The sequence below is a fragment of the Agelaius tricolor genome, unplaced genomic scaffold (assembly GCF_023055355.1).
Source record: "Agelaius tricolor isolate 1412-34295 unplaced genomic scaffold, bAgeTri1.0.p SCAF_5, whole genome shotgun sequence".
Classification (NCBI taxonomy): Eukaryota; Metazoa; Chordata; class Aves; order Passeriformes; family Icteridae; genus Agelaius; species Agelaius tricolor.
The window spans coordinates 46937740-46956243 of record NW_027269265.1 but is presented as its reverse complement, the minus strand read 5'-3'; the positions used below and the strand labels follow the sequence as shown (position 1 = coordinate 46956243).

General features: G+C 53.0%; 1 protein-coding gene across 1 annotated transcript; it reads left to right on the top strand.

Annotated features, from left to right (window-relative positions):
• The first annotated feature begins 3527 nt into the window (after window positions 1-3527).
• LOC139590291 (cytosolic 5'-nucleotidase 1A-like) lies at window positions 3528-10938 on the top strand. The gene is made up of 7 exons (XM_071427742.1): window positions 3528-3748; window positions 5081-5139; window positions 5778-5945; window positions 6284-6413; window positions 6908-7030; window positions 8101-8279; window positions 8807-10938. The coding sequence occupies exons 2-7, from the start codon at window positions 5095-5097 to the stop codon at window positions 9107-9109; spliced, it is 948 nt and encodes a 315-aa protein (XP_071283843.1). The 5' UTR covers window positions 3528-3748; window positions 5081-5094; the 3' UTR covers window positions 9110-10938.
• The last annotated feature ends 7566 nt before the right edge of the window (window positions 10939-18504 follow it).

The window sequence follows — 18504 nt, the reverse complement described above, 5'->3', positions numbered from 1 at the left end:
CTTCATATCCTTGCAAGTCTGCCTGCTGAAAACGGAGAGATTGGGGTGTCCAGGGAGTTTTGAGAAGAGCTATCACTTGGCTGTAGGGGACAAAAACCAAGAGCTATTTTGTGCTGGCTCCTCCCCGGCCAGGCAGAGCGAGCTGAAGGGTTTGCTCAGCTCCCAGAGAGCCCCATCATCAGCTAACACTCTTTTTTGGCTATTTTCCCTAAGGTAAGGTTGGCTCCTGGGCTTGCAACAGGGCTGGTGCCCTTGCTGCAGGTGGCAGTGCCGCCACCAGGCTGGGGCCACACCGGCTCGGCTCAGAAACTTTCCGTGAGCTCGGCCTGTGCACATGGCAACGCTGACAGAGCCTCGGGGAAGGCTTCAAATTTAAAGCAGGATGGTTTTACAGCATTGCTTTCCCCATGGCAAAGCTTTTATTCTAGCATGAACACTTCCTCATAGCTAAATTCCTTTCGCGTCAGCGGGACAGGTGTGCCCGGAGCGGTGCTGCCCGGTGAGCAGAGGGTCTGCGGCCACCACAGCACGGGTGGGAGCTCTGTGCCTGGGGCTGCCCAGCCTCCTGCCCAGCCTGGGTCCCTGCTCAAGCAGCCTGGGTCCCTGCTCAAGCAGCCAACTCCACCTCGCTCTGCCCATCCCAAGGTACTCCTTGGGGGAGTACTCCTTGGGGGATGGGGATCTTCCCTGGGAGCACGAAACCACGTCTGCAGTTCCCTTCACTGAGCCTGTGAAGCCAGCAAGCACCCTTTCTTTTTCCAGCAGTGTGCTTTGCTGCTTGTGGGCAGGGGGCTGGACAGGCATGGGAATTGCTGTCACCCCTGTGCTGTCATTGCTGGGACTATGAGGTGCAGGTTAAATGACTTGTCCAGAGCCACCTGGGACTTCTATGTCATTGGATACCCGTAGCATCACTCAGGTATTTTAGAGGTGCCAGGTGGCAGCTTTGGAGTGAGGGGTGGATAGGACAGCACAGGCAAGCAGGCATCCACCCAGCACACAATTAGGAGTGCCAATACATTCTGCCTGCCACAGGCTGTGTTACATTAGTCTAACATTGACCCTGGTTAAAAAAAACCTTTATCCTAACCCCGAAGAATGAACTGAGCCACCATTTGGGAACGATGGGGACAGCCCTGCCGCGGTCTGGCACAGGAGGCACAGTCTCAGTGGGCAGTCTGCTGGGAGCATTGAGCATCCATGTTCCTGGAAAAGGGGCTGGGGGAACCCTGACTCTTGCTCCCACCCTGTGCTGACTGGGTTCCCAAATCCAGACTTACCGACAAGTGTCCTTCCCAGCGTCAGCCTGCCCTCCCTGCTGCCCAGGCTCCAGTCAAGCCAGCACGTGTGGCAGGGGCATGCTGTGAGATGGGAGCCCAGCGGGCACGCAGCGGAGGGTGCAGAAGGGATGGTGGCTGCACTGCACAGCCCAAACAGGAAAGTCTGCTTTGCCAGCTCAGGAGCCAGGTGGCCCCAGCAGCTCCACTGGCCCCACCTCGCTGCTGACCCAAGCAGCGTTCATGCAGGCAAAAAGCCAGTGGGGAACTCCCTGCTGGACCAGGAAGCAAAACCTGCCCTCCTGGCTGCCAGAAGCTGGAGGGCATTGCTGCCCAGCTCCAGGCACTGGGAAATTGCTTCTCCAAGTTATCCCTGCAGTGATGCTGGGCTGAAATGTGTGGCTGCAGGCACTTAGAGAATGGACACTTTCAAGGGGATGGGTGCATGACTGCATCCATCGCTGGTCAGCTCTGCCCTTGGGAAGCCCAGCTCTGCCCTTGGGAAGCCCAGCTCCTTGGCCCACAGGGCACACACTGTATGAGGGCCTGCAAAACGTGTGTGTGGATGAACAGGAATGCTCTGCTGCAACACGGCAGGAAGGACAGACAGGACAAGGGGATACTGCTTGGGTGGTTTCATCCTCCAGCGCCAACACAGAAGCACCAGGCACACAGCCAGGAGCAATTTCACAGGCTTCCATTGCATTAAATTTATGCTTGTAAACTTCTTCCCTTGCTGCCAATTCAGCAAAGTCTGCCCAAAACCTGCCTTATCGCCATGTAAATTTTGGGGTGGTGTCAGAAGCAGGGAGCCATACTGCAAAACTGCCAGTGTCTAGTGGCTGAGGTAGTGATGGGACGTGTCCCAGCTCTGCCCCACCACCCTGACTCACCAGTCCTTCCAGATTTTCACATGGCCACCAAGGCATTTCCACAACACGTGCCTAGCCACAGGAGAGGGGCTAGGGCTGCCCTTCAGCCACCCAAAAAATAGCCACACTCACAAGGACCTTGCACTCCTGCTGCTCAGGAAAGCACCATCTCCAGGAGCAGGAGATGCAGGAATGATGCTGCAGAAAACTTCTGGGGCAACTTTTTTCTCTAAACTGGAAGTCCCAAGGGATGCACAAGAGAAATGCAATATGGGGATAGGGGAATAGGGAGTATTTAAATCCTCCAGGGAAAGGGGGTCTGCACATGCACACTAAAAGCTGAGCATGTAAGTAGCCTTTTCAACAGGTGGTTTGCTAGAGACAGCTAAAAGAGAAGAGATTCAGATCTTGGGGAGAAATTCTTTACTCAGAGGGTAATGAGGCACTGGAACACATTGCCCAAAGAAGTTGTGGCCTCATCCCTGGAAGAGTTGAAGGCCAGGTTGGATGGGACTCTGAGCAAGCTGATCTGGTGCATGGCATCCCTGCCTGGGTGGAAGGGGTTGAAACTAGATGATCCTTAGGACCCTTCCAACCAAAATCATTCTATGATTCTATGACCTCAGTGAGACCAAGCTGCACAGGACCCTGGTGCCTTCCCACATTTTGGGAGGAGATTTGGTGATCCTGGTGATAGCCTGATGTCATGCAGGTGGACAACTGTTCAGCCTTAGTGCATGTGAGTTTGGTCTCCATCTGGTCTCCAAGGCTGGGCAGGCTGTGTACCTTGTTCCAGCAGTGGGGCAAAGGAAAAGCTGCAGGATAGTCCTGGGTCCCTGAGCCACTCTGCCCTCACCCTCTCCCCCTCGCATCCCTGACAGTCACAGTCTTGGACAGAGAAAGGGTGTTGAACTATCCTGGTACCATGAGCCCCACAGGGCTGGGTGCCACACAGCCTACCCAGAAAAGTAAAATCCTAGCCCCAAAATCAACCCTGCTCAGGACAGCATGTGAGACATGGCTTTCAGAAAATTAGGGAAAAGAGACCGAAAATCATTACAGTAAAATTGCAAACGTGCTGCACCCAGCCACGCTCTGCACCTGCCTCTGCTCCCCGCATCCCTGCATCTGCCCCGAGTCATTATGGACCAGGTACCCCTATTTTTTTCGGTCAAAAATACAACCATTCAGGGCTGGAAAATGAGAGGACTGGAGGCACTCTATAAACACTCCAGCTGCAGAAATAAGACATCACGGCTTGTGGACCGCGATCAGCCACTGAGCACAAGCGCCGAGAGAGCTGCGGAGGCGGGAGCAGCGCCGAGGGCCCTCCCCAGGGTGACCGCGGCCGTGTCCGAAGCCAGGCGCAGGTGACCGTGATCCTCTGCAATGCCAGCCGGGAAATGCAGTCTGGCCCGGGCAGGACGCCAACCAGCTGGCTGCCTACAAATCCCAGCGCGCCGGGGAGCGGAGCTGCGCCCATCCCGGCTCCTGCCCGCTTCCTGCAGCGCGGCAGGGGGAAATATAAACAGCGGGACACGGCCGGGATGCTGCTGCGGGACGGGCCGGGCCGGGCCGGGAGCAGAGGCAGCGCTCAGGGTGAGTGAGTGAGTGTGCGCTTTTCTCTCCGGCAGAACCCTGTCTGTGTGCAGGGGGTAACATCTACTCCCTGCTAGGCAGCCGTAGGAAGAGCTGCGGGGACCAGCAGCGCCCGCCTGGAAGGCTTTCCTGCGGTCTGGCAGCGAGACGTGTGCCCGTGCGGATCCGGGTGTCTGGGTGCGAACAGCGCTGCGGGCTGTCGGGGCAGAGAGATGGAAAGGAGAAGTCGGGCTTGGTTTGCAGTGCTTGGAAGAGCGAAGCAGAAATTAGAGGTGGATTCTCCCACCAGGAAGGGCTGCTCAGCTCCGTTACCCCTTTGCGTTTAGTTTTGACTTTCAGAGAATACTTGGCTGAGATTATGTCGGAGGAAAGCTCCTGCCTGCGCTGGGCTGGTGTTTGCCACCCTCTCGGGGAGGAGACCCCTTCCCAGCATGGGGCAGGGGGTGGAGGAAGCAGAGGATGCTCAGCATCTCCTGGCTTTCCAGGCAGCTCTGGCTGGGGTAGTAGCCCTGTTGCAGGACTTTCTACTCCTGGGGCAGTCGGGGAGTGCACATGGAAGCTCTGAGCCCCCCATGGCAAGGCTGTGGCTCTCACGGCTGGCATCAGCCAGTGGTGCCTACTGGCCCAGGCAACATTTTTCAGTCCCTGAACAATAAACATTAATTAAATAAAACTGGGGCACAAGACAGGTCTCTGTAGAAACCCTGACTTGTCCTTTACACTGCATGTTGGCTTTGCTCTTTGCTTGCCCAGCCCCCCAGTACAGTAATCAGCTAGGGCCTTACTGGCTCACAGGGCTGTGGAGGGGCAGACCAACCCCATCGCAGGGGTCTCAGCCTTTATCCAAGCCCTCACCACACTCTTCTACTTACTCCGGCTTTTTACAGCTGCAAATGAGCTGCTGATGCAGTGAATTCCTTCATTTGTAAATGCAAATTCACCATTCAAGCAAAAGTGGCAAAAAAAGGCAACAAGGATGTGAACTAGAAACCTACTTGGGCTTTTAAAGACAGCCTTATTTTGTTTGGAAAAGAGCTACACAACAGCTTTCAGCAGTTCCACACAGAGAAAAATACTCTTTGAGAAAAACAGAAGTAAAAATAAAATAGTGATCTGTGTTTGAAAAGCCATTTTTCCATCACATTTAATTGGAGCTATTAGAACAGTTTTTCTCAGAGCAACGCTGCTGTCAGGAGAAACAGGTTCATTTGGGCTGCTATGCTTGGTGTGTAGGATGTTTCCTGTCTCCTTTCCACTCTTTCCCCTCTCAAGAATGACTATAGATTGATTACATTATAATCTGTAGGTTTAATTTTGTATTTTCTCTTAAAGGTTGAGAGTTGAAGATGGCAGAGCTGGAAAGCACAGTCATAAACACCAACGTAAAACAGGTAAAAGGGCTGTCCATTACAAAACACACATCCTGTATTTCCAAACCAAGCCTTGAAATGCCACCACAGAAGGGAATACACCACAGCCCAGAACTGTGGTGGCCTGAATTGCTCGTGCCTGGGTTTCAGCAGAAGTCTGTGCCAGAAGGCTGTCCCAGGGCTCTGGGCTCTTGTTCCCAGTGAAGTCCATGTGATTTCCAGTTGCTTGGACTGGACAGGTACATTTGCTCACACTTAAATTTTGGAGCAGCCATGTCTACATACACAGAGACTTTATTCAGCAGACACAAACAAAGGGTAGTACCACCATTATGTGCAAAGAAACCCAGCACAAACAGATGACTGTGGCTGTGCTGGCCCCACAAAGAACAAAATTATGGAGCAATCCCCTCTGTGTGAGCTGTCCTTGGAGCATGTGGCACTTATCAGACAGGTTAGGGTTTCACAACTGCCAGCCCCATCCTTGGTGGCCTGAAGATGAAGACTGGGTGTGGTACCTCTGGCATCAGGAACCGTGACACAGGGGTGATACCTCCAGCACCCAACCCCACCACTCTGGTTGGTGCCCCCTGCTCACTCCATCTCCCTGAGCTCCTTCTCTGCTGTCCCCTGACTCCTCTTTCCTCCCTGTCCTGCAGAAAGACCCCAGCACAGCACTGGTCGTTGCTGTGACCACCAGAGCCATCTTCAACCTGGAGGAGGAGCACAAGCTCTACCTGGAGAAGGGCAAGGAGGAGTACACAAGGCACCAGCAGGCCAACCAGGACAAGCCCTTGCCACCAGGCACAGCCTTTGCCTTCATCCAGGTGAGCCCCACACCTGGCATGGGGCACATGCAGACACTCACAGGATGGGGTGAAAGCTCAGCTTCCCCAGCTTTAAATCTCAACTCCCATCACAGGGTTTGTCACATCATCAACCTGTGCTGATCTCTTGGCCTCATTGCAGGGCACTGAGATCTGTTCTTCTGACCAGTCCATCTCCTCCTGGCTTTTCCAGGATGGTTGCTCTGTCTGGCTCTCCATAACATGCCAGCCTTGCCGTAGCTGACAGATGCAGCACAAACCACTAACCGTAACTGCACAAGAACGCCTGCAAAGGTACTGCAGCCATGCCTCTTTAAAAGAGTCCCATCTCCTCCCAGGCAGTGCAGTATGTTAACAAGAAGATCCTGGAGAGCAACCCAGCAGAGAGGGACCTCTTTGACATCCTGGTGCTCTCCAACAACAGCCCAGAGAGCGGCATGCGCATCATCAACAGCGCCAAGCACTACGGTAAGGGGGACCCATCCCTGGCTGTGTCTAGGAGGCTGCACAGCAGATCAGGCACCACAGTGGATCATCAGTGGCAAACAGAGAGCCAGGGGATACAAGGGGACGGGGTTCTCTTGGACCCCAGCTCCCCTCAGCCATATCTTTTACACCAGGAAGTTGCAGCATTTTGAACAGCCTGGGCATGTTCAGGCAGGTACTGAAAATAAAAAAAGTTTAAAAAAGCCACCCTAAATCCCAGAGTGCTGTCAGGAGGAATGCTCGTTTAAGAGAGGAATACAGGGAATATTTACATGCACTCTGCAGTTTTATAGGAGCAACAACAGGTCAAGAAGATGCAGCAAGAACACAGGCAGGTTCCCCATACATCACTGGGAAATTCATTGCCCTGAGCTCTTGCAGAAAAGCACACCGAGACCCAGGAAGGGAGGGACCAGGGAGGGGCTGTGAGGAAGATATTGCTCCATAAGATTTCACTCACATCCCTTGTCCTGAAGGCCTGGAGATCTCCAAGTTCTGCTTCGTCAGTGACGAAGACTCCACGCAGTACCTGAAGTCCCACGGCGTCAAGCTGTTCCTCTCAGCTGACAGGACAGATGTCTGCAACGCCCTCCGGAGAGGTACGTTCTCCCCTCCATCCCACGGCCCCAAACCCACCACACTTTTTCCAAGCAGCTCAGTACCAAGAGACAACACCAGAGCCTGTGATTTCACAGGGACAAGGGGTGAATGGCACGTTGATTACCAGTACAGTCCTGAACAGTTCAATCTCCTTTTCTGTCCTTACCAGTAGCCTGCAAACACACCAGGCTTGCTCAGATGCCCTCACAAGTCACTGAGTGCATTATGCATCATTTTGAGCACAGCTCTGCCATGGGCTGGTCATTCCCTGCCTGACATTTAAGCCTTTCTAACCAAAAATGCAATTCTATTCATCAGTGAGGGCTTATCAGCGATTCCCAGGGCTTTGTGAGGATGCCACAGAAATTTACTGTCTTGGTACATGCAGAGTTTCTGTGTGCTCAGTAAGCACGTGTCTGCCCTCAATCAGAGGAAGTGCAGTCTCCCCAACTCCTCTAATGGGGTTAATCACCTTCTTATTAATTCACTTGGATATGAGCACATCAGCTGGCCACCGTCCTTCAAGGTCAGGAGCAAGCCATCTGCAGCCTGGACTTTCCTTCACCACACAGCACATTCCTGGAACCTCCTTGAGAGAATCATTGCCCTGACAAGTGTCTCCCATCTGGGAGCCTGGGTCCACATATGAGGGTGGGCAGGGAGCAGCTTGTAGGAAGAGACTGTAATTAAGCCAATTACCACAATCAATGGAGATGCCAGCCCATATTATTCACATCACAGTGTGCTAAATCTGGGCATTAAAGATTGAGGCTTGGCAGGGTGAGCAAGCACCAGGAGGAGGGCTGCTCATGCCTTGACAACCACCCACCATCTCTTACCACACTTCAGTATCTGCCCAGACCTTGGTTTCTGATCAGCAGCACTTTCTCAGGGAATAACAGAGCCATGGAAATGCTGGGCTGACTCCCCCAGAAAGCTCCCTGACTTGGAGGCCCTGGCATAGTGATGTGGGTCAGGGCTGCAGCAGATGCGTGGGGAGCAGCTGGCCATGCATGGGGTGCCCCAGGGAGGGCTGTCCCCCCTGACCCCAGCTTGCTCTGCCTCACAGGGGTCTCAGCGGCGCTCGTCTTCCAGCAAGAGGTGCAGGCCCCCAGCACTCCACTCCGCGTGGTGTTTGACGGGGACGCCGTGCTCTTCTCAGATGAGACAGACCGGATCTTCCAGGAGCAGGGCCTGGAGGGGGCACTGCAGTACGAGCGGGCCATGGAGGCCGTCCCCATAGGAGAGGTGAGCATGCCACCTCACTTCCATGGGCACCCACAGGCTCTGCCGTCTCCCCTGCTAGGGCTTTGGCATGAACAGTCACAAAAGCAGAAATCCTTACAGAGTCCCTATGCATCCACTACTCAGTCCCTGGTGTGAGCCTGATCTGGAGTCTCACTGGAAATGGATCTCTTATCTCCTGTAAATAAGCCCTAAATATCTAGGATTGTGGCTAATCCAAACACCACCTTTTGTAGGCTGTGACCTCTTGCTGTCCAAGTCCCTGCAGGACTCAGACCCAGAGGCACTGCTTGCTGGGATGTACCTTGCTGGTCACTTTGGGATTGGGATGAGCACCACAAGGCTCGCCTTCCTCCCAGGGACCGCAGTGCACATCCCCAGTCCCAGCATTGCCCAGTCCTGGAGCCCACAGGCATTGTGTGCTCTGCAGAGCCCTGAGAAAGCCTGAGGGAGGAACAAGTGGCTTGTACAGGCAGAGCAGGTGTTTCCTTATTTCCCACACACTCCCAACTGTCTTGCTGTCCTTCCAGGGTCCCCTGAAGGCTTTTGCCATGCACCTCGGGAAGATGCGTAAGAAGTTTGGCCAGGGAGAGTCCCCTATCCGCACCTACCTGGTGACAGCGCGCAGCGGCCGGGACATGGGCGTGCGAGCCATCAAAACGCTCCGGGAATGGGGTCTGCCCATCGACGAGGCCTTCTTCATGGATGGGGCTCCCAAAGGCCCCATCCTCGCCCAGATCCAGCCTCACATTTTCTTTGATGATGGGCTTCATAACATCCAAGGGGCCCAGAATGTGGGGGTACCCTCTGCCTGGGTCCCCTCCTGCTGCTGATGGGCTGCAGGCCAGCAGTCCTCCCTCCCAGCAACACGGGACTGGGTCAGTTGGAGGCAAAACTTCTGGTGGAGAAGGAAAGATCTCCTAATGTGCAGCAAGCAAATCTCAGGGAAGGGGAACGAGAGCATGGACTCCCATGCAAAGCTTGATGCATATTTCTGCTCCTCATAAGAGGTTTTTTACGTCTTAGGATAAAGCCAAAAGACACAACTGCTCCAGGATGGGAGGACACCTTTGCTCTGACACTGGGGACTACACCTACCTGCCATGTAGGACCTGGGGACTTTTCTCAAAGAAATTAGTGAAGCTAATGCCATACACACAAGATGAAAGGAGCAAGAAAAAAAATGCTAGTTTTGGCAGTGCTCAGACTGTCCCCAAGATTGAGCAACACAGGAAGGACATCAGCCTGTTGAGCCGAGTCCAGAAGAGGCAGACCAAGATGATCAAAGGGATTGAGCGCCTCTCCTATGAGGAAAGGCTGAGAGAATTGGGATTGTTCAGCCTCGAAAAGAGAAGGCTTCAGGGTAACCTAACTGCGGCCTTCCAGGACCTGAAGGGAATGTACAGGAAAGATGGGGAGGGATTATTTACAAAAGCATGTAGTGACAGGACAAGGGGGAATGGCTTCAAACTGAACAAAGGCAGGGTTAGATCAGATATTAGGCACAAATTCTTTTCTGTGAGGGTGATGAGGCACTGAAATAGGTTGCCCAGGGAAGTTGTGGATGCTCCATCTCTGGGAGTATCAAAGGTCAGGTTGGAGGATGGAGCTCTGAGTAACCTGGTCTAGTGAAAGGTGTCCCTGGTCACACGAGGGTGGCTGAAACTGGCTGATCTTTAAGGTCTCTTCCAACTCAAACCATTCTATTATTCTATTATTTATTCCCATCTGCCTGAAGAGAGCTCTCAAGACTGTGCCTCACTGGACACACTCATCTTGGTTTCCTGAGGAGAGTGATGTGCTAGTGAGTGCTTCAGGCAGCTCCTGCCAAACTCAGAAGAGGGAGAAAGACTTCAAAACTGTAAAGGACCTACAAACCTTTTAGAAATGGGTGAATGGGTTGAAGAAAGAAAGCCCAAGCTATTCCTCCTCATAAAAGAGATTATAGCACAAGACAGTTTTCCTTAGACATGCATACTGCCCAGAGTGCTTTTAGGAGACAGACGTGGGACACTCAGCTCCTGGAGCTGCAAGACAGGGACAAGGCTACAGCCCAGCACTGAGGTCCCACCAGGAGAGGGCACTGGAGATAGGCTGCCTGCAGCACAAGCCATGGAGGGGCCCGGGCTGCAGACCGGCACCACGGGGGCTGGGGCAGGACTGGGAACTGTGGCCAACCTTAAATGGATCTCCAGAGCCGTGGGTGGAGGGCATGGGTGGAGGTCTCAGGAACAACTGCTCCTTGCACATGGGGTACCTGGTGTGCTCGGTTTCCCTGCCTGACATCACACCATACCCCAAACAGGGATGCCTCTCCTCTGGCAGTTTGGACTCAGTTCTTAATTTTCCTGGGGAACAAGGAACCTGCGAGGTTCACCTGCAGGTTTCTTTCCCCAGGGCTGGATGTGAGTTGCCACTAGAGGCCACTGTGCTGCCTGGGGACATGGCACCTCAAATCCCTGCCAGCTGTCCAGAAACGCCTTGTTAAAAAATGTAATCTAGCTGCTCAGGCGTCAGCGGGATTATGGGCAAGGAGATAAAGACAATGCTGGCTTGGTTGTTTTAACCTCAGTGTAATCAGAAAATAATTCTTTTAAAGGCTTCACAAGTGTTACTCTCACCAAAGCTTATTTCCCCCCCCCAATAAATAAATAAACAAGCATCCCAGTGTGAGTGCTTGTTCCTCATGCCTGTGTCTAGCAGTGTGGGAGGAAGGGTGGGATAATTCAGTGCTCCTTTACATACATTTGTTTACTTATCAGGTGTTTGGCATGTTCATCAAAATGGCTTAAACACACAAGAAACCTTCAGTGGGCTTTGGATTAGGTGCCTGAATGTCATCTTGTATCTGTCTCCAAGCTCAGTCCTGCTACCTTGAGCATGGGATTCTGCACTTCTTGCCTTAGCAAGGGCAGCTGCTGGCCCTGACATGCCACTGGCAGAGGTCCTGTCCCTGCCTTTGTGGCCACTGTTTGGGTCCAAACTCAGGGTTGCTAAGGCAGGGCAGGGATGCCCATGTGCACAGATTTGATAGGAAGCCACCTCCAAAGAAGCAAAGCCTGGCAGGGTCTTGGCACCAACCGTCTGGCCCATGGCCCTTTTGCTCAGTGCAGATGCTGAAATTAGATGTTTCGAGGTAGCAACATCAACAACATCAGCCACTCATCATTCGCTAATAATGCTAAGCAGCCGTCAGCTGAACAAACATTAATTACAGGATGCTCCAAACATGCTCAGTAAGCAGGTGCAGATATTTGTCCCACTTTTGTGCAGGTCAGATACCACCGGGCTCAGTGCCGGGATCCAAGCCCCCACCTCCCGCCCTGCCTGCCACACACAGCCAGCTGCTTCCATGGCAGCTGCTGCTGGGGACACGGACCCAGTGCTGGACGTGACTGTGGGCATCTTCCACCACCCTGACCCATTGCATTTGCTGATGCCTGGACAGGGCCAGCAGGAGCTTGGTCACCGCCTTGGGCGAGAGGAAATTAGCTGAGTCAAGGGTGGTGGGGAAGGCCCACGTGAGCCGCTGCAGTGTGTGGGATGCTAGGGCAGCGGGAAAGCGCCACATGCCTTCTTCCAGCACTGTCAGCACAGTGGGGGATGACAGGGCAAAACCTGCCCAAAATAGGAAAAAAGGAAGGAAACTCGGGACTTGTGGGGGTTGCATCATATGGGGCCAAGTACAGCTGCTATAGGCCATAGTTCAACCTTGTAGCATCAAAACTGCCCTTATTGCCCTGCTCCAATGATGTGCCATCGAAAACACCCTCTGTCAAGGACTGCTGCAGCTTCATGCCCTGCTGCAAGGACAAACTTGCTGTTTCTGTCTTAGAGGCTGCTGTAATAAGTTCATTTATGCTTAGGATGCTCCTCAGGTTTTGGCTTTCTGAGGCATCTTAAGCTCCCTCCTTCAAGGCATTGCTGATGCTCCAAGGTCTTGTGCTGCTGCTGCAACCTGAAGAGGGTTTAGCTGCTGGGGCTGGTCATGGCATGCTTCTCTGATACTCATCTCAGGTTTTGCTGGCCAGGGCAAGGCAGGAGCAGACCACAGTGCCATGTCACCACCACAGATAGGCTCCCTCTATATCCTGCTGGGTTTCATACCTTTCCACTCCAGGAAGAGAAGTGCACAGGGGGCTCTGAGGACCTGCACTTGATTCTGACCATTGCTTTCCAACAACCCTGCACAACCCCAGCCAAAGCTGCCTGGTGTCTGGGCTCCCCTCTGAGACACCCTCGTGGTCCAGAAAAGGAAGTGGGCCCCTAGTCTTCTCAGCCACAGGCAGGGCAGCTGCCTCCTCTGCAGGGCCCAGTTCTGCCAGCAATGCCAAACAAGTGGCCCTTGTTTCAGGGTGGGGCGCGTGACCCCAGGGATCAGAGGCTGCAGCTGGTTGGCCTTGAGGAGTTATGGGAGACCTTTGCCCAGGACCGTGCCCTTAATCCCTCCCTCACTGCACCAGTCAATTTAGGGTTGCAATGCTAAAAACAAAACAACTCAGTGCTAAACAAGAGAAAGGGTTTTATGAAATGGTGGTACTGCAGGGAGGGAAGATTGACGTGTATTTATCTGCTAACAGAGATCTGCAGTGGCAGTGTCCGAGCTGTTCAGCTTCATTGACTCCTGGCTGCAGAGGGAGAGGATGCTGGAGGCTGCAGGACCTGGGTGCAGCTGCAGTGTCTGCCAAAGATGCTCCCACACCTCCCTAACCTACAAGCACCTTTGATCATGAGCACTGAGCAAGGCATCTTTAGATTTTTGACCATAACCTTAACCCTAAGTCACCCTGGTGGCAGTGTACCTTGAGAAACACTCAGGACTTCTCAGCCAGAGAGGCCAAGATGCCACGTCCCACGCTGCAAAAAATTATTAACAGGCTGTCGTGCATGTAGAAGGTCAGAGAGAGGGTGTGCAAAGCCACAGACTGTGTTTGCCAACGTGCTTAAAACTGGTTTCAAGATCTTAACCCCAGGCAGTCACACTTAAAATAGTGGCTGTGGTGGCAAGTAAAGATGGAGCTTAGCAGAAAGGTGACAATAAATTAGAATTCAGAGCCTTTGTGGAAATATTGACACAGCAGAAACTGCCCCAGGAGGAACAGACTGATTTACCAAATAACCATTGAGAGCTGGTTGCTCCCACTCCAAGAAAACACATTGCAACTTTTAAGCTGATTCTTGGGTTGCAATGGGGTGTTGACCCTCATCTTTCTGACCTCACACTCCTCTCAGGATCAGGAGTGTCAATTGCTTCAGTGTTTTGTTATGTGGAAGAGACATGATTGTAAAACTGATCGTCATCTTAGGGCAGCTTCTGCTGGAAACTAAAGGAAATAATTAAATGACATCTAGTGCTGGCAAATGAAATGAAATGTGTGCTTGGACATGGCTGGAGGCACTTCTCTGCGTCATGATGGAAAGCCCACCAGCATGCCAATACCCCCTGTCCCAAGTCAGGCTTACATGGGGGACAGAAGCAGGAATTGCCCAAGGTGGTGATAAGGTGAGTTGGGTCCCTGTGTTCTCCATCACATCCTGGCGTGGGTGGGGATGAATCAATACCATCATTGTCACTTATCACCCCATCCTGTCAGCCACGGGTCACGCTGCCTTGCTGCCAGGGTCTACCACGATTGTTGTTGCCCGTCCCTCGCAATTTCAGCCTGCTGCAAAATAACTCAGGTGAGGCAAACAACGTGAGATCCCTGCCCTGAGGAGCAGACAGGGCCTGCAGCCAGGGAGAGGCAGGTCTCCTCCTCCCCAAGGTGGGTGCCAGGTGTGTCACTAGCCATGGGGGAGGATGGGCCAGGGGATGACGAAGAACATCCAACGCCGAGCGGGGTCAGGAGCGGGCAGGTGGTGTGGGGGTGGCAAGGATTTGGGCAGGGCCACGAAATGCGTGGGACACAGGGACAGGCGATGTCAAGCTTGGCAGCAGCCCACTGAGACAGGGTAATGTGTAAGTAAACTCTAGTGAAGACACCAGAGCAGCTCAGAATCTTAAAGACAGTAAATATATTTCACTTATGAAATCCTTTCTGGGTTTTTTTTTTAAATAGCTAGGAAAAAGATGGAAAAGCAAGATGTGATGAAAACACTCCATGCTTGAAGGCTGCTGCAAATGGCCCTGATGAGGATGGAGCCATGCTCAGGGCTCCTGCCTGTTATGACATCCAGTTGTGTCACACAGCCACCAGTGAGCCACCCTCACCTGCCAGCAGGATCACGGTTTGCAGTGTGAGGGACACCAAAGGAAAAAATACCAGCCTTGGCCTTCCGCAACTCCACTTAGCATTTCCCCTAGGTCACTGCAGCCCATGATGGCAGCCAGAACATGTTTCAGCAGGCTGCTGGCCAGCTGTGCCTCCAAGCCAGCCCCAGCCAGCCAGCATGAATGGACTGGGGATTGCCACTACCCATGATGCCAAGAACATCTTCCCCAGTGCCCGCAGCACTGGGACACAATGGCCAGGGCTGCATGAGTCACCTTGTTGTGCTCAGTGCAACCCCTCCTCTGCTCCCAGGTTTCCCACCACCCAGAGCTGCTACTAAACCACCATTTAGTCTTGCTTTTGTGGGTGTTACCCTGAAAAAGGGTGTAGTTTGGGATGTGCCAGCGCCACTGCAAAACGCACCCTCACCTTGTGAATTGTACATCAGTTTAGGAAATGGTGTAGGGAGTGGGTGAAGTCCTGGCACCATGCCGGGAAAAAGTTACTACTGCTTCTCTTGGGATCTCAGGGATGGTGAATCAGGCTCCACTAATGAGCTGCATCCAGCACCTTCACACCAGCACCAGCAGAAACAGGCTGCTTGAAACCAGACTTGCCCAGTCTTGTGCACCCGTAGGCTCTGTTCAGCTCAGACAGGAGACCGGTTTTCTTTCCTTTTAGCAACGAGCTTCAAAATCAGAAATGCATTTTCTTGAATTTGAAGACGCCCTCTAAAAATCCCACCCACAGCTGAGCAAAAAAATAATCTTCATCTCTGAGCTGAAGCTTTCCTTGCCCTGTAGGTCATTGTAGTTCACAACATTGGTGCTGCTGTGATAAATAAATTTAGGGAAAAAACACTGAGGAAAGGGTGAAGGCAAACACACAGCCACATGTAAGGACAAAGAGACCACTGCAGCAACCCTGGCAGAGGTCTGCCAAACTGCAAATGGGAGACCTGCTAGAGCCCCCCAAAAATAAGGCATTTGAAACTGAACATGAGCCAGTGTGCTCCTGTGGCCAAGGAAACCAGTGGCATCCTGGCCTCTATCAAAAATAGTGTGGCCAGCAGGGTTAGGGCAATGATTGTCCCTCTGTACTGGTGCCGGTGAGGCTGCATCTCAAGTCCTGTGCCCAGTTCTGGGCCCCTCACTACAGGAAAGTCATTGAGGTGCTGAAGCATGTCCAGAGAAGGGCAGTGGAGCTGGTCAAGTGTCTGGTGCAGAAGTCCTATGAGGAGAGGCTGAGGGAGCTGGGGGTGTTTAGTGTGGAGAAAAGGAGGCTCAGGAGAGACTTCATCACTCTCTACAATTGCTTGAAAGGGGATTGCAGTGAGGTGAGAGCTTGTTTTCCCCGGTAACAGATGACAGGATGAGAGAAAATGGCCTCAAGTTGTGCCAGATGAGCTTTAGACTGGATATTGGAAAAATTTATTCCCTGAAATCAGGCATTGGAACAGACTGGTCAGAGAAATGGTGGAATCACCATTGCTGAAGGCATTTAAAAGCCATGCAAATGTGTTATTTAGGGACATGGTTTAGTGGGGGACTTGGCAGTGCTGGGTTGCTGGTTGGACTCGAAGATCTTAAGGGTCTTTTCCAACCTTAAGGATTCTATGTTTATAAACTAAGCTGCATCGGGTCCCTGCCTGTGGAGCAAAGGGCAGATGGGACAACCAGGTGTCACTTGCAGAGGAGACCCCAACCTCCCAGAGCTGGGGTGCCCTTCCCAACTGGAGCTATTGGAGCTTAGTCATTTGACCCCACCTTGGGAATCCTCTCAAGCAGGCAGGGAGGTTGCAAAAGCATGGCCGGGCCCCAGGGGCGTGTCACCCCACACCCACAGCTGGGGCTGCAGGGGAAGATGCGCTGGTTCACCCCTGGAGCCACAGGGGATGCAGGGCGCTAGGGAGACAGAGCAGCAAGGAAAGGGGTTCATCATCCACTGTGACAAAAATAGGAGTGAGGAGAGATAGACTCCTCCATTGTGTCTCACACATTCTCTAGATACCTCAGCCATGGCACTCCCTGTTTGCTCCATAAACAAGGAAAAGTGTGCAAAAAACCCTAAGTCCAGGCTCGTGCTACTCTATCTTTTTAAGATAATATGGTGCAACTTTCACGGTCCCAGCCTTTAAATACCCAGACGTGCTCCCAGCTCCTGGTTAAACATACCCACTGTACTTCTTAAGGCTTTAACATCAGGGCAAACATTCCACAGAGGTGCTGAGGAAGCCTGAAAGCAGAAATCCTGTCTCCTTGCTGGAGCCACCGGCCTCCCAGCATGCAGGCACTGCAGTGTCAGCTCCAAAACTACTGGTGCCAAGGGACAGAGACAGATTAAAAACTCGGGGGATAAGACCCCCAGTCCCTTCCCAACCTGCAAGCACCCAGGAAAGGATCACTACTGTAATATTCCCTGACACAGCCCCATTCTCCTTTTTTCCCATTAAACCATTGGAAACATGGGACATGTAAGTCACTTAGAACAGTTCAAAAAGCAGCAACCCTCTCGCACTGGTATGAGAGCAGTCCCAGATGAGGAACAAGCCCTGCTACCAGGAAGCTCAAGCTAAGGCTCATTCATAACAGCAAAGCTTGCCTCTAATCTCCTGGAATCAAAGAAACAGACACAGCCTGGGTCCAGAGTTCTTTGCTGAAGCACTTTGCTGTGTGATGGTACGTGACTAGTATGCTGTACTCACTGGCCCATCCCTGCACTCTGGAGCCCACTCCATAGCCATGGGATTCTAGCAGAGACTGGCCAGACTGGAAACACTTGAGGAGGAGCTGCCATAGGTGCCCCAGCCTGGAGGCCAAGGTGCAGGTTTTCTGGCCAGCTATAGTTTCCCAGCCACTTCAAAGAGAAGGGAGGAGGACTGGTACTTCACTTGCTCTGCCACAGGCTCCAGGAAAGCCTATAAGGGACGTAGGGGAGGCCTGGGCCTGGCATCAGGGCTGTCCTTTTTGTCTGCAAAGCACATTTGTAAAGGGGTTTAGAGCCCTTCATGATGGTGGGTTTGCTTGGATGGGGCTGGTTTATGTCTGACCCACTCCTGCCCACAAGCATCCAGGGGGATGAGAGGAGGGGACCTGTGAGCTGGAGCCCGCAGCAGCAGCAGCAGCAGCAGCAGCAGCAGCAGCAGCAGTGATGCCTCTGGGGTCAGGCTGCCGGTGCTGCGGACCCGCTATGCCTTGGCCCCTTGCCCGAATGAGCCACACAGGATTTTGCTGAGTCATGCAGTGCCTCGGGGCCGGGAGGGCAATGGGTTTTGCTGACTCATGGTCAGTGGCATTCAGCTTGACCACACACCCGCAGGGCCAGGAGGGAAGCAGGTGCTGGCCAAAATAACGGGACCCACCAGGTTCAACCAATGTGTCCAGCGATCACTCCAGAAATGCTCATCCCAATGGCAGCTGTGCCCCACAGGCAGGTGGCAGGTTTCCTGAAGCCCCATCTGCTTGACCAAGATGGGGCAATTTGGAGAGCTCATGGGACAAGATACAGCCCAGGGCAGAAATGCCCTCTAAAAATACTTGGGATGGATCACAGATGGGGGGGTAGCATGCACCCAGGGCAGCAGGGTCCTGTGTGAGGCCATGGGAGGATGGAAGAGGCTTAGGGACGGAGTGTGGGAAGGAGTTGGTGCAAGTGAGGTGCTAGTGACATGACCCAGCAATTTTACAGAAGTTTCATGAGCACAAATGTGATGGGAGACGGACAGGAACCTCATCACAAAGCTAGGGGTCCCCCACTCCAGCAGTGCCCAGCTTGTCCCACAGGCTGCTGCTTTCCCATCCCCACAACTACGCACAAGCAGAGCAAGAAAACAAACCATTCCAGTCCTCAGGACTTGGAAGGGAAAATGTCTGTAAATCCGATTTCATTTTTATTGTTTTTCTAGCAGGTCTCGTGGCTCTGTATGAGCTCTGTCGTGGCAAACTGGGCAGAGATTAGCTGTGGCCTCCTGAGTTGGTGGCGTGGCACCTCTGAACCCTGTTACGACACTTTGGTGG